Genomic DNA, 14,920 nt, shown 5'->3' on the forward strand with positions numbered 1-14,920 from the left:
GGGAAGAGAGAATGACAGAGAAAAATCATGAGACCGAGAGTGGATAAGATATCGCTCTCACTCTATCCCTCTCTCCACACACACACACAAACGCGAAAGTTTGTGTGTACGTACACAAACACAAACACATGTGATAAAAATCTGTGTTTAGGGTGAATGGAGGTACTCACAGTGTGAACAAGTTAAGGGCATTTGCATTAGGAGATATCTAGTGGCACTCACACCGTGTTTACACCATCAACTCACCTCTAATGCTGAGAACTTGAACGAGCTTTCGATTACCTCTCCCTCCATCATCATAATCTTGAACTCGACAACACTCAGGCAGATACTGGAATACATTTTTGTAATCTCATCGTCCCGTGCCCTTTTCTTTAAAAATCGACTTCTTTATCGTCATCTCCTATCTTCTTTCCACCTTTGATCTTTAGTATATTTGAGACAATGAGTTTAGTCGCGACACCAGTTCTTTGACCGTCCACCTCAGTCGTCATCTCGACTAACGTGCACTTGCTCTCACAAAACGTCCAACAACTTCGAGTGCAAAACGATAAGCGGGTACAGGACCCTCCATCTAGAGGGAGGATGCTCACGAACTTAGTAAACCTTCTTCAGCTTTAATCTGCCCCTCTCTACTTTTGAAGGAAGAGCAACTTTCCTTGGGACGGTGAGGCAATTAACATCGCCGAGCTCTTTAAGACCAGAAACCTGGGTTAGAAAAACTGATTAAGGTAGACTGGAGTTACCGCCGCTGGATTACACATGACTCCAATCCTGATATTGTGGTTGTTGACTTTCGTAGATATTTGGCTGCAACATTAAACAACTTTATCCTGAGAAGAGTAACTTTTGAAATTATGAAGACATGGTTTTTTTTCTCACCCGTCTGGTGTTCAGGAATTAAAGATTCGTATTACCTTGAGTGGTGGTGGGGTAGTGAGGAAGGTTTTATGTCGCGGCAAGAAAAACGTTTTTTTTTTCAAGAGAGAGGAAGAGAGAAAACCGCAATCCATGGGCGAAAAAAAAAAAACAACATAGATTTATACGGTAATTTTGTGATACCAGCCAGTCGTGCAGCGCCTTAAAGGAGACCTATGACGCGTGCGGGAGATAACCCTCGTCTGATTGTCGCCACAAGAGGAAGAAACTCATTTAGTAGAAATCGCAGTCTGGCGACGGTTGTGTCTTGGAGTCTGACTTTGGCTGTGCACAGATGGGTGTTACTTATATTATTTACTTGTGCGTTTGATTTAACTTTCTATTTTTCCTATTTTGCTAATTGAACTGTTAAGAAAGGAAGACAGGGTGAGAAAGAGAATGGGACAAAAGTACACGCACGCACACAAATAACATCAGACCACATCCTCAGCCTCATTGACAAATGTTACAGCAATGAGTGTGAGCAGGAAAACACGTGACCCCGCAGGGAGAAGTCCCCACACATTGTCATTTACACGCACTCAAGTGTTTGGACACACTTCTTCTCTCCTGACATTTTTCTTCTCCTGCATGCAGAACGGAAGGAGGGAATCACTGCAGGCTTCTATGCCTGAGGTATGCTCCATTTCCTGTATTCTACAAAAATATGCTTTAGTTGCCTCAGCACAGGTCTTCCCTTATTCAGCCTGTCTAAGTGAGAGCCCTTTTCGTCTTCATTTTCTTTTTCTTAGTTCTTATCTATTTTTAATTTAATTGTTAACGTTTGCAGTCGATGCATTATTGTGGGTGGCTTGAGTGTGAGGTACCATTGACATAAATAAACAAAGTCAGTCATCCGAATTGTCAGTTTTACAGTGATTAATATTTTTACCTCTCGTTACAGTATTTTGGCATGTTCATAGTCTGACAATCACACAACTTGTCATGCTGAGTGTGCTTCTCCTTTCCCAGAAAGGATATCGGCACGTGATTTGCGCATGCGTGCTGACGTCACGCTAATTCTCCTTCCGGACGTTCTGTTGAAAGCGATTACAGATGCAGCAAGGACCTGATATCGAGGGAAATGGTCCTCATCAGCCAACAGCCTTATCGGCGTGTTCTCTAAAAGGCCGTTGAAGTCGTCGTCAAATCGCTGGGATAGCCTTGATGTCCATGGACGGCTGTCGCCACCAACTGCTGACCCTGCGAGTTTTTCAAATATTTGTTGGCTATCACGTGACATCACGTGATCATAGGACCGGTTTTATGTGAAAAGCTCCGCGGGTGTGTGACTAGGGGAGCGGGGAAGGGAGGTGTATGATGATTTTCGAAATGTCCAGAACAATTTCCGCCACTTTTCTGCTTTTGCCTTCACGAGGTCGTCGCTCTCTTTATTGCCGATGAACAGGTTTCGTTGTCGCGCGATTAAGGCAAGTTGTTAGTGAGTTCTGTTCACGCCCTTTGAGACTACTATGTTATTTACTTGAAAATGACCCTGGTGAGGAAATAGTGAGAGACTAGATTTCCCACCTGGCGTGTTCCTAGGTCATAGGTCATGCCACGTAAGGTTTTCTTTCCTGTTGCTTGTGATTTATGGGATTAGGTCGACTGGTACTTCAGTTAAGCGTTGAATTTAAAGAGAAAAGGGAGAAGAAGGTATAGAATGAGGGGAAAAAAGAATGCAGACAGACAAGGAGAGCAAAAGAAAAAATGTAGACGTAAGGAAAAATAGAAAGAATACCAAGGAGATAGAAAGAAATAATATAAATAGATGAGAAAAGAGAGAAAAATACAGAACCGGTGATAAATATAGAAATATGAACAGATGCAAAAAGAGAAAATGTAGACAAGTGAGAAGTGAGAAAAAAATAGAGGTAAGGAGAGAGAAAGAATAATATACAGATGAAGAGAGAGAAAGAAAAAATAGACAGATGAAGATAGATCGCAAGAAAGAGTATATACAGGTGAGAAAAGAGAAAGATAGGTAGATAGGTGAGGAGATAGATAATGAAAGAATACGTTGTAGGGGGAAAAAATTCAACGAAAGATAATAGACAGGTGATAAGAGAGTAGGAAAGGATACAGACAGGTGAGAAGAGAGAACAAATTTAGAAAGATGACAACGAGAGAAAGAGAGAGACAGACAGAAATAGCGACGAATGGATTTTTTCGGTTCATGTATATTTATGTTTTCAGTTTTGATAAAGAAAGATTTGTAGCAAACTTTGGATGAGGTGACTGGAAGATTGTCTTACCACTGCAACAAACATGTCAACATTAGATAAGTGAACGCCTAAAAGCGATAGTGAACAGTTAGAAAAAAATCGTCCGACAGAAACTGTGTCAAAATATTCGTTCAAGCTCTGATTTAAGGGATGAATAATGTGTTTTGCATGGTAATAGGTTTGTGGATGTACAGAGTTCCAGAGAAGTGACAGGAGTGGTTAAAATCTTAATCTCTCCAGCAGCTTTCTTCACCCTTTGCTGCCGTGGAGGAGCTGATTGTTTGTTTTCAAACCAGACCAGAATGCAGACGACTAACATTCTTGGCAATCTGGTTTACAGTGAAGTAAGTAAACAGTGTTTACAACACTCCTTCCCCGAGAAATGTAGATTTTCTGCACAGAAACATGGTATAGTTTTTTTCTAAAGTTTGTTTATTTAGTGAGTTGGTTAGTGAGACACGATGAGCAGCTAAGCTCAGAACGGGTCTTAGCTAGTGTGTATGTGTGTGTGTGTGCTGTGTGGACCTATTCGAGTGCGTGTGTAGGTGAGTGTAAGAAAAGAGAATGGGAGGAGCGATATAGAAAGAAGTGGAGGCGGCTGGAACCTTTTAAAAAGAAGGAATAATAAAGCAGGTCTTTGATGTTCGCGAACAGGTGCTAAGATCCGAACAGTTCACACACAGCATCAGGTAAGACTCAGGTGTTGCTGGAACTGTGCGAGTATCCCCGTGAAGATGCATGGAGAGTACACGTGTGTACCAGAGCTGGAAAAGTCTACAAGATCGCAAAACCTGTTTGTTTTCAAGTCATCAGGACGAGGTAAGTAAAAATACTATTTCCAAAAAAATTGAGTGAACTTATCTCCTCCGTTCGTAGTCAACATGGGGAATACAGTCACATAAATTACGGTTAAGGCTGAAACATTACATTTGCTTGATCTGTGACTGGTTAAACACACTGAATCAAGACCTTTTTGAAAGTTGTACAGGTTCGTTATTCCAAGGGTAAACCCATCCCATGGGTATAGGCATCTGAATGTAGAAAGTAAAACGTTTCCGATGTTCACGGACAGCCTCCCCAACCTTTGACCTCAGCTCTTATATTGGAGATAAAATTGACAACGAAAACGAATCCTCAAATTTCATGTATTCAGTGCTTCGACATCTTTCTGTGTAGACGACTTTTTGTTATGTATTTCGGGAAAGGGTAACGGCATTCACTCAGAGTTTGGGTTGTGGCATCTTGTACTCAGTTCAACCCAGCAACAAGCTTTGTATACACCTCCAGGAAATCACTCGGAGACAGGTGAACCTAGTTTGTTTGTCAGCACAGGCGTCAGCAGCCCACAGACTGCCTGGATTTTTGTGGTTTTTTTTTTTTTGGAGGGAGAGGGGTTGGGGAAAGGAGGAGAGGAGAAAAGGAAATGGGGAGAGAACTGAAGGGAACGAGTGAGCGAGAGAGAGATTGGCGAAGATAACGAGATATTGGAGAAAATTTGTGAGCAGATATTTGAAGGCTGGTTCACGAGTCTGACATGTTGCAGTAAGTGGGAGATCTGTGAGATAAATATTCATCAGGCAATAGAAATGGTGAGAGGACAACCTAGCTGCTGGTACTCAAACCCTGATTTGGATTTATTTTTTTTCTGAAATCGTTGGGTTGAACTTAGCTCCCTTAACTCTGCTATCAAGATCGGAACGAAAATGAATGAATGAATGCTATTTTGGGAACCACCGACCAGCTGAGGACAAACTGCGAGAAGGGGAAAGGAAGTGGGATGCACGTGACCTCCCTCAGCCTCGTCTCCGGATAGACACCGCGCATGCGCCGACGAGCGTCGCGATAGCTGCTGACAGGGTGGCTTGGGGGAGAGGTGAATGGAACTGATTATCGCGGCCAGGCGTAAGGGGTCAGTGAGGTGGAATGCGAAAGGTCACGTGCGCCTCTCGCGTGACTTCGGGGCTGACGTCAGCGTTTTGGTTACGAACGTTCGCGGCGATGGATTTCAACGGTATCTGCGAACTCACCCTCCTCCCCAACTCCTCCCTCCCTCCCCCCACGCCATCTCAGGCCCCCAATCAGCGTAAATGAAGCGTGACATAGCTGGAGCTTTTTCTGGTGAGCAAGTTTGATTAGACGTAGACCTAGACATAGACAAACTCCTTTCTGTTTTCTCTAAAACCGCGTACACCAGACAGTTCTCTGTTGTTATTATTATTATTACACCCCGGATAAAGCCAGCTTGCTTTCGATGTGCCAGCCATAACTTTTATTTTCAATCAACAGACACGCATACAGGAGACAGACAACCCCTAGATATAAATAGAGAGAGAGGGGTAGTGAGAACAGACAGACAAAACAACAACAGCAACACAAGAGTTTGACGAAAAGCATTGCAGGTAGCACACGGAAGCTTTGATAAGATACCGTGAAGCACGATGGAACAACACAAAATCACAAACGAGCCAGAGAATTCTGAAATATGTTAAATCACGTGTTAGTTCGTCACGACAAGCATCCAATCAGTCACGTGGAGTCGTGCTGGCTATGCTGCCGATCGTCACGTGCTCCATGTTTTCATGGTGTAGCTTTGCCTTCTTCACAACCCTAAGCATCCAGACTTGGGAGAAACAACAAAATAAAATTTAAAAAAGAGGAAAGTAAGGTGAGGTAGGAGCTGGCTGAAGCCAGCAACATCGTGACACTTCCCAGAGCAATTTTCTCTCCGCAGCACATGGCTACTATATAATTCTGCTTGTTTCTCCGAGCTCCAAAGGATGCTTCTGCTGTGTCATCTGTTTCTTGACCTTCACAAGCGCCGCCATGCTGACGAGGTTCCCTGCAGCTTCCAGAAACAAGACTACATTGATTTGCAGCAAATAAGTGGTTAAAGTTGTACACATAATGCTCAAAGAGAAACTGGAAAGGTTTAGAATAAGAGAGCAAGAGAAAAAAATAATAATAAAGGTAGAGATGCACGTGAAGACAGACGAAGAACGCAGGAATAAATACATAGAAAGAGAAAGAAAAATAACAGACTAGCGGAGAATAAAGAGAAAAACACAGAGATATGTATAATACATGTATAAGCACAATATCTTTTTATATCTGTATCTCACACGCACACAAGAGAGAGAAGATGTTACCAGCAGGAGGAGGCAACCCCATGAATAGCTCATTTGCTTGGCAGCCTGCAGATGTCTGGTTTTTATCCGCGATTAGGAAACAGCGGCAAGTATCTGTAAGTAGAAGATTCCCCTTTTTTTCATGATTTGTACCTGCTCTTCGTCCTACTACCAGCGATGCAGTTCACGAACATGCGGAGCTCGTGCTTGTCTCACGTGGGAGGGACGCCGGGGGTAAGGGGAGGGAGTGGCTGCACCAGTTAGGTCAACTCCAGGGGTTTGCAAATTGTGAACTGGAATGAATATTAGGGTAACATTTTGTCACTGAGGATGGGACCGAGTTTTTGTAATTATTATAATATTTTTCTTGTCGATTTTCCCATCAGTAGAGAGAACATTTTCTCGCCCTCTTGCGGCTAAACTCAGGGCACATCCCCTTCACTCGGTCCTTCATTAACACGTGACCTTCCAGTTCTGACCCAGTGGCACAATTTTGTTCAGGGCTTGCGGCTAGTAAACTACCGATTTTCTTAGTCATCAAGTTGTGATAAGAGGAAACTGCTGAGGAGGTAGAGTATGTCTAGTGAAACTTATTTAGCAATATTTAAAAAGTTTCGAAATTCAACCTAGAAGTTGGAAATCTGTGTTAAGGTTTGTCGTGCTTCTTTTTATTTTGTGATTTTTTTTTCGAGTTTGATTATCTTTTGACACTGCTTTTTTGGGCTGGGGTTGTTTCGGGGGTGGGTGCTTTGTTTTGTTTTTTTTGGGGGGAGGTTGTTTTTGGACCACTCTTTTGGCAAGAGAAAAGGTATAATAGTAGCAGTCGTTTCAATTTTTGTTTTATAATTTTATACTTTTTCTTAAAGTGTCAACTCAGTTTTGTTTGCAACGAACATCTTCCTCCCTCCTCACCTCTTTCATCGAGCGGTTAGGTGAGGCAACGGTTGGCGCCATTGTCCTCAATACAGTGAGGATTGGTGGTGCTGGGTTCAAATCTCGTCTCGGGCACACTGTTCTTTCTCTGCATGTGTCATGTGTTTACAGGGCTGGCTGCCTTGCCGTGTGATAAAACTTTACTTGCTGGCGCTGCTTAGAACACCAATGTTCCCCCTTCCCACTTTTTTCTCTCTCTGTCAAGTTCCACTGTCTAAATACCGACAACCAGATGGCTGTAGACGCAAGAGAATTCTTCCTTGTAGACGCTCCAGACTGATAAGACAAATATTCAAGTCTATCAAATCAGGAATCTACACTCCGGGAAAAAAAACCTTGATATGATCATGATCCTATTAGTCCTTTAACCCTCCGAGACCTACAGCCAGTGTGACCTGACCTCAGATGAATGTCGGAGGCAACATGCTAAACAAGCTGGCTTCTTGTAGCATCAGACTGCGATTACAATCTTGATTCCCCGCCTGTCGTATTAGATATTTACAACAGGACACGTAGGCGTTTGCTCCATGGCAGAATCTTCCCTCCAGCTTTGCTTGCAAGTCAGTTTGTAACAGCTTGATGTACAACCATGCTTCGGTTAGAACTGAAGCAATTACCATACTAACATATTAACGGTTAACCCGAGATAAGAACTTTTTAAAAAAAGTATCCATTTGAGGGTGTTTTTTTTTTTTTTGGGGGGGGGGAATATTCATTCCTGTGCCTCGATTTAACAAAAAGAAAATTAAAAACAAATCTTGAACATCTCCAAAATAAAAAAAAGAAAGAAAGAAGCAAATTTATTTTTATGACCGTCCTGTTCGCATCCTTTGACTGACTAAGAAGTCCGCAAATATCTCTGCCATGTTAGAACCTTCTCCTGACCGCGACCCCAGAGTTCAATCAAGCAGCAAGTATGATGCACATGCTCGATCAGATGTTCCAGCAAACACGGAGTAAATATTTACAGGAAGGCAGCAGTCACACACAGTCTGACAGTTTCTTTCATGCGCTGTTTGGGGGAAGGAGAAGATATTTTCCAGGCCGCCTGAAGAGATAACTCGATCGCGTGAGCAAGTGTAACTGGCTTATCACCCTTGCCATGTTTATGCTGAACATACAGTGAACACGATCTGAACTTGCTTCGCCGTGAGGTTCAACTGTTTATACTTCTGCTAGTACAGCTGTGACGACACCCGGTTTATTGCTGTTGCGGGTACTGAGATTAGTAAGGGGTAGGGGTAGCTGTAGAGATGTGCGAACCTATGAAATGTATGGATGAGAAACGCGAACAGAAAAAAAAAGAAAAAAAGGCATTCGAGACCAAATTCCTGAGGTAATTGCTCCGAATTTCCAACGTGAACAGTAATATTAACATGGGTGGAGCACAGTCACCACACCCGTGATCTAACGAGTACCCCTCGTGGCAGCCAAGTGGGGCAAACGGGTCAAGTTTGGCCGAGTGACGAGCACGGCGATAACCAACCAACCGATTGCCTCGACACATCAGTCTCTGTAAGACAATCCTTTAACGGAGCTTGGAATGCAGTCGACGCAGGAGCGAAAAAACAAAACAACAAAAATTATGAGCTAACACAAAAGAATGAACAGCACAAACCAAGGCAGGACATGTTTTCCACCTCCCAGAACAGATCTTGTTACCTGCTGCGTCTAGCCAGCTAGGATGAATGAATGAAAAAATGTGTGAGAGAAAGGGAGAGAGAGATACAGAAAATTTCTTGTTTAGTGTTTCCTGAAGTTGAAAGCGAAGCGAGTCTCAAACCCCACACCACCCCATCCCCCCGAATTGGCTTTGATTTGGAGAAGCTGCAAGACCCAAAAGTTGCAGAAGTCATCAAGAACACATTTGGAGGAAAATTTACCATGCTACACCTGGTAGACTGTGATGTAGACATCCTCGCGGGAAACATCACAGAGATGCTGCTATCAACAGCTCAAGAGGTTCTAGGGCGACAAGGGAATAAGAAACAGCCATGGGTAACGAATGACATTCTAGGTCTCGGTGACCAAAGGAAGGCTTGGAAGAAAGAAAAGAAAAGCAAACCTGAAGCAGTTACCGAATACAAAGAAGTGAACTGTGCCATCAAGAAAGAGATGAAGGTAGCTATGGAGAGTTGGACCGAGAGCCAGTGCCGGGACATAGAGGATGAAATGGCCCGAGGTGACAGCAAAAAGGTCACCAAAGGCGATCACTAAAACCAGGAACCTATACTCTCAACAGTCAAGTGACTTAAGCATTTTTTTTTTTTTTTTTTTTGTCGAGGCATCTTGAAGGGTAGAAGGGAAGAAAGAACTGGCTTAAGAACGTTAAAGACTGGACTGGTCGAGCTGTACAGGACATGCTGACTCGCCCACAATAGGCAAGTGGCGGCCCTGTCTACTGCCGCGTCTGCCCATGTCATCCCCCGAACGACAGACTGACTGAATGAACAGTAAAATACCTATCTTGACCTGCACGGACACACACATATACATATACAGTATCTTTATACAGATGTACACCTACTCCTTTTTTTAAACCGTTGTACCTTTTAAACACATCACACAATGTATATGATTGCTATCTGTCTTTCTCTCACACATACAAGTTTGCACCCCCGTACACATTCACAAATGAGCTCAATGACCACGGAGGAGAAAGAAGAAGAAAGAAAAAAAAACCCTGAGCAACAACTCGTAAATCACACTTCGCGGCAGTTTCAGCGCCGCGAGCGGCAGCTATCACTCCCGGCCTCTGACCCTTAGCACAGTGAAAACGCATTCCTCTCCTACTATCGGACCTATCTCACGTCACGTGACCCTTGAAATCCAGCGCGCTGCGCATCCTCATCCGAAGTCGCTCGCTCGCGCATTTTTGTGGCACGCGCTCACACACAAACACACACACTCTCACACACACGCACGCACGCGGGTACTTGAATAACCAACGGCCAACATCTTGCATTGACTCCTCATCCTCTCAGAAGCAGCACCAGACTGTATCGCGGTGCTCTGACTGTAAACTTCACACCTGCAACAAGAGGATTGTGGTGTTTATACGTGTAAACGTGTATAGACAATACACTTACCACCGTTGTCTACCGCCAAGAGATTCCGGTGAGCGGTCAAAGCCCGGATTCTATTTCCGCGAGACGACAAGGCGTGCATAGGTTATTATCGCTCGTGGGCTTTTAGAACGATATAGGAATGCTTGATCTGACATTTCAATTTATCACCGCACAAGAAAAAAGAGATATAGAATTTCCATTGCCAATAACCTCGTTATCATCGCCTTCTTCCTCCAACACAAACAGTTGATGCACGTGGTTCGTGTCTGTAGATGCTCTGCTGTCTTGGCTCGTGCCAGGCAGGCTGCTTCACTCCCTTGGTGAGAAAATGAGTGACTGTGGTGCTGAGAACACGTCACTGTGACTGTGGAGCTGAGAACACGTCACTGTGACTGTGGTGCTGAGAACACGTCACTGTGACTGTGGTGCTGAGAACACGTCACTGTGACTTTGGTGCTGAGAACACGTCACTGTGACTGTGGAGCTGAGAACACGTCACTGTGACTGTGGTACTGAGAACACGTCACTGTGACTGTGGAGCTGAGAACACGTCACTGTGACTGTGGTACTGAGAACACGTCACTGTGACTGTGGAGCTGAGAACACCTTCTGGATAAAGGACCATCCGAGACATATATCTTTAAACACTTTACTTTTGTAACGGTACCATAGCTTTTCGGAGCAAGCGAACTTAAATCTGCAAAATAAATAAAAGGGGATAAAAAAAAAAAAAACAGTTTTTTTGAAAAACATCTACAAGGTTCTCGGCGAGCTCAAGGCGTATATCTGTCTAGACACTGACAGGTCTGCTCGTGGCGGTACCAGTCAAGCGGTAAGGTGCTCTGTTTCTCTTCACACAGGTGTAGGTGCGCGCTTATCCAGGTGTCACCCAGTTCTAAACACACGCCAGGTAGAACTCACAGACTGCGCAGACAAACCGAGTTCAGCAGACTATTCAGCAGCCGGGAAGAAAGTAAGACCGCTGTAACTACTGGACCAGTGGTGGGAGGAAGAGTAACAGTCGATGTAAGTGTTGGGGGAGAACACAACAGTCATGGCATTCGGTGTCGCCACCAAAGAAGAGAGTTCCAGACAAAGTTCTTCGTGAAGGGAGGTACCTGCCTGAGTGTAGTTCTCACAATCAGATATTTGTGGATTGGAAACAGAGACTACAAGATAGTGTAACGTGAATGGTTCCAGAAGAGACGTCTGGAAGGTGGACGTGAGACCACCAGGTGGCGCGAGTGTGCAAAGCAGATGAATGAAGTGGGTGGGGACACTGCAGCGTGGACCCAACACTTGCCAGAAAGTCACCGCAGCAACAGTCAGTTCGATTCTGAAGCTCGTGGATCTCTGAAGTCGTCCTGACAACAATGGTGAGTAGAAGTTGTTTTCTCTGAGTGCGTGGGTCTGTTGTTCAGTGAATGTACATTCAACAGCTATAAAGACTTATCTCCACTTTCATTCTTTCTATTACTCAATCTCTCGTTCTCTCTTGCTGAAAAGTGTTCGTCTCTCTCCATCTCTGTCTTTATCCACGTAAGGCTTCTTATCCCTTCGTGACTTACACTACGGGTCGACTACTTGTCATGACTCATCCCTCGTTCAAACCATTTATTCTGTCATCACTACTACAGGTAAATACTTCATATCCTGTGATGACTAATATCAGGTTATAACTTCTTACCTTCGTGACACCCGTATCACATTTTTCATTGTATACTTCTATTCTTCTGTCTGTATTCTCTCCCTGGTTAGAAAGTTCAGTAGATTGAAATATATGAGACATGATATGATGCTGGCAACTAACACTATCTACGTCTGCTTTTCGGTCTTTCGGCACAAAGTATTCAAACCCATCAATGCACCTGAAAGAAAAACAGTTAACGCAGGCAGAAACACAGATCTTTAATTAACCTTTTCCTTGCATAACCTTAACAAATTACTCTTTTCGTTCTAAACATATAATTTACAAGTGATGCGGTAAAAGCCGCCATTGCTTGTCTCTGTAACAGGTTTTCCCCCAAAACAATAATTTTTAAGTTTTTGTAATATCAACGATTGGCTGGTGTAGCTGTAAACACAGACCCACTTTGTGTACCCAGCACCTGGGTCGTAAACACAGGCCTACTCTCAGTCTATCAGCCAGAGGTCCACTTGCCCCAATCTTCACCCCAGGGGTTCTGTATGGTGGCACTGCTGGCCACATGAAGGGTGTGTTGGGGGGAATGGGAACGGGTGGATTGCAGCAACGTCGTAAACTGCAGGAAGTGAATTATCTGAATCATCGTCACTGTTTCTGTTGGTCTATCATTGCTCCCTGAAGACATGCAGGGAAACCGCGCGTACCTGGCGGGTAGGAATTAGTGCTAACTGCAAACATGGCTGCCAGGAGTTTCAGGGAATTAGACAGGTACAGAAGTTAGCGTATTAAATAATGAAAATAACTCAACAAGGGCAGTTACAGATTAGGAACAGGAGAGCGGCATGCAGGGAACTTTGTGTTGATATCATTCACGAGAAGGTCTCTCCTGCAGAGGTACTCAGGGAAGGGAGAGAGAGAGAGGGGAGGTAAACAAGAATGAATTTTCAGAATACCACCACCACCATTTAAAAAAAAAAATGCGATCAGTGAGAAGTGTGTTTACTAGGTGGGTGCCTCACCGATTTTTTATTTTTTTTTTGTTATTATTTTTTTTCAAATACTTTTTAAGTGCGCCAGCAGCAAAGTGAATCTTCGTCCGCTAGTTCTTTACTGGCATGAAGTCTGTTAGTGTTCATAAAACTGTGATTGCTTGCTTTGTAATGCCATCTGGCTGGATCACGTGACATGACTCCAGCATCACATCCGCTGTAAGAGTTATCTCTCCTAGCGTGACTTATATGTATGTGTGTGTCTGACATTTCGTCTCCAATGGCTTTGCCTAACAGTTACTGTTGATCTTTGCTCGTCTCAGCTTGTTTTCTTGTAAAACTTTTTAATGTTTTTATATTGCACATAAAATTAAGTCATTTAAACTTTTGCATTGACTAGAATCCTCCTTCACAGTTTTGTCCACAACTGTACTATCTCCTCTTTTTCGTAGCTGGAATATGGTTGCTTGCTTCAAGGAGAACCACATACGTGAAAATATGAACATTATTTTTCAAATAAAAACAGGAGGACAGGAATGTGGGACACAGAAAGATGGCAAATCAATGCCACACCAGAGATAAAATATCCGCAGAATGCGAATCAGAGGCAAAAGAAAATTAAGAAGAATTTTTCTGAACCGTAGTGAAAACGCTAAAAAAGTTCCCGCCTACCACATTATTTTAACACGACTAACAAAAGAACTGATGCTGAATGAAACTTTAAGCCAAAATTAATAGTAAAGTCATTAAAAAGATGAAAAGCCCACAGTAGGCGTTAAGGCTTGTTATTTGGGATTGACAAGTACATTGTAAAAACACACTCGTCAGAAGACAAGAGACTCAAGAAAGAATGTAATTCTTACCTCCAAAACAGAAAAGAAAGCCAAGGCAAAGTAAAATAAAGCAAAGAAAAATCTAAGACGGAACTTTTACTGGCTAAAAAATAATAAAAAACAGAATTAAAGAAAATGTAATAATCCAGTAAAGGGACGCAACCAGTGATGAAAACGAGAGGAAATTAAAGGACGACTCATGGGGGATGATGTCTTTCAAGAAAAAATTGATATTAGTGAGAGTCAAAAAATAAAAATCTTTGCTTAACACACAGTGCAAGCATAAATAATTGGTTCTTGAAACAACCCGGCGATATAGTGTTGTAATTTAGTGACGGAATCGCAAGTTACTGGTCCTAGTAGAAGGAGATGATTGTTTGTAATGGTTCATTACCCAAATGGGGCTGAAACGAAAAACATGCAGATGAACCTCTGAAGGAAAATTCGCTTATAATAAAAGAAGTATTTTTCAATGCCAGAAGTTTTTTTATCACTAAAATCCATTATACTGTGCGAAGAATTAGTTTCTCCTGTCTGTATTTAGTTTTATCCGGTTGTCTTCGGTACAAAATGTATTTTTTTTTTTCTCTATAGGTATAATTAAGAACACAACTCTTGTGTAGATTATGAACCACTACTCGCCGTCATGAGATCAAAGGGGGACAATCTAAATGTCTTGGATTATCTCCTACTGCAGCCGCCGCGAGAACTTTAAAACTTGTATTTTCCATCGCGCAAATGCAATAATATCTTTTAACTCAGCAACAGCTTTCTCTTAACGAAATAAGAGGCTTTAACCGACTTTCTCGCCACGAGACCTGTCTGGCAGGAAGAGGAAACGAGTCTGCAGCAGGCTGCTCTCGCGCTGCTCAGTTTAGCCCGTTATCAGCAGTTATCCCTTGCAGATGCCGTTTACTCCAGTGCCGTGACTGGCTTCAGTCCAAGCGATAGGACACCACCACAGAAAGCACTTACATCTGAGGTGAGGGTGAGGTGAGGGTAGGGGGGGGGAGGGGAGCTTGTTTGGCTGATGAGTAGCGCTCACTCCTCCGCCGATCCTTCATTGTTCAGGTTCATTCACCTCTCCTCTATCCACAAACCCCAAGAAGTGCGTGGTATGACGACCGGAGACAAGAACGTGCGGAGACATCGACGTCCTCGTTCAAAGAGGACGTGACAGATGG

The 14,920-nt window shown here is 43.3% G+C and overlaps 1 protein-coding gene across 4 annotated transcripts in view; it reads left to right on the forward strand.

Annotated features, from left to right (window-relative positions):
• The first annotated feature begins 3,868 nt into the window (after positions 1–3,868).
• The window catches only part of LOC112562717 (nociceptin receptor-like), a 69,550-nt gene continuing 58,498 nt past the window's right edge, over positions 3,869–14,920 (forward strand). For 2 of the 4 annotated variants that reach the window (XR_003098913.1, XM_025236152.1), the window contains exon 1: positions 10,117–11,645. Coding sequence is in view for 2 of the 4 variants with exons in the window: in XM_025236152.1 (XP_025091937.1) it covers positions 11,643–11,645 (3 nt within the window). In the remaining 2 variants the exon portion in view is untranslated. Of the gene's footprint in view, positions 3,963–10,116; positions 11,646–14,920 lie in introns of those variants that run through there. The other 2 variants (XM_025236151.1, XM_025236153.1) reach the window with 2 other exon arrangements.

This window comes from Pomacea canaliculata, linkage group LG4 (assembly GCF_003073045.1).
Source record: "Pomacea canaliculata isolate SZHN2017 linkage group LG4, ASM307304v1, whole genome shotgun sequence".
NCBI classification, from domain to species: domain Eukaryota; kingdom Metazoa; phylum Mollusca; class Gastropoda; order Architaenioglossa; family Ampullariidae; genus Pomacea; species Pomacea canaliculata.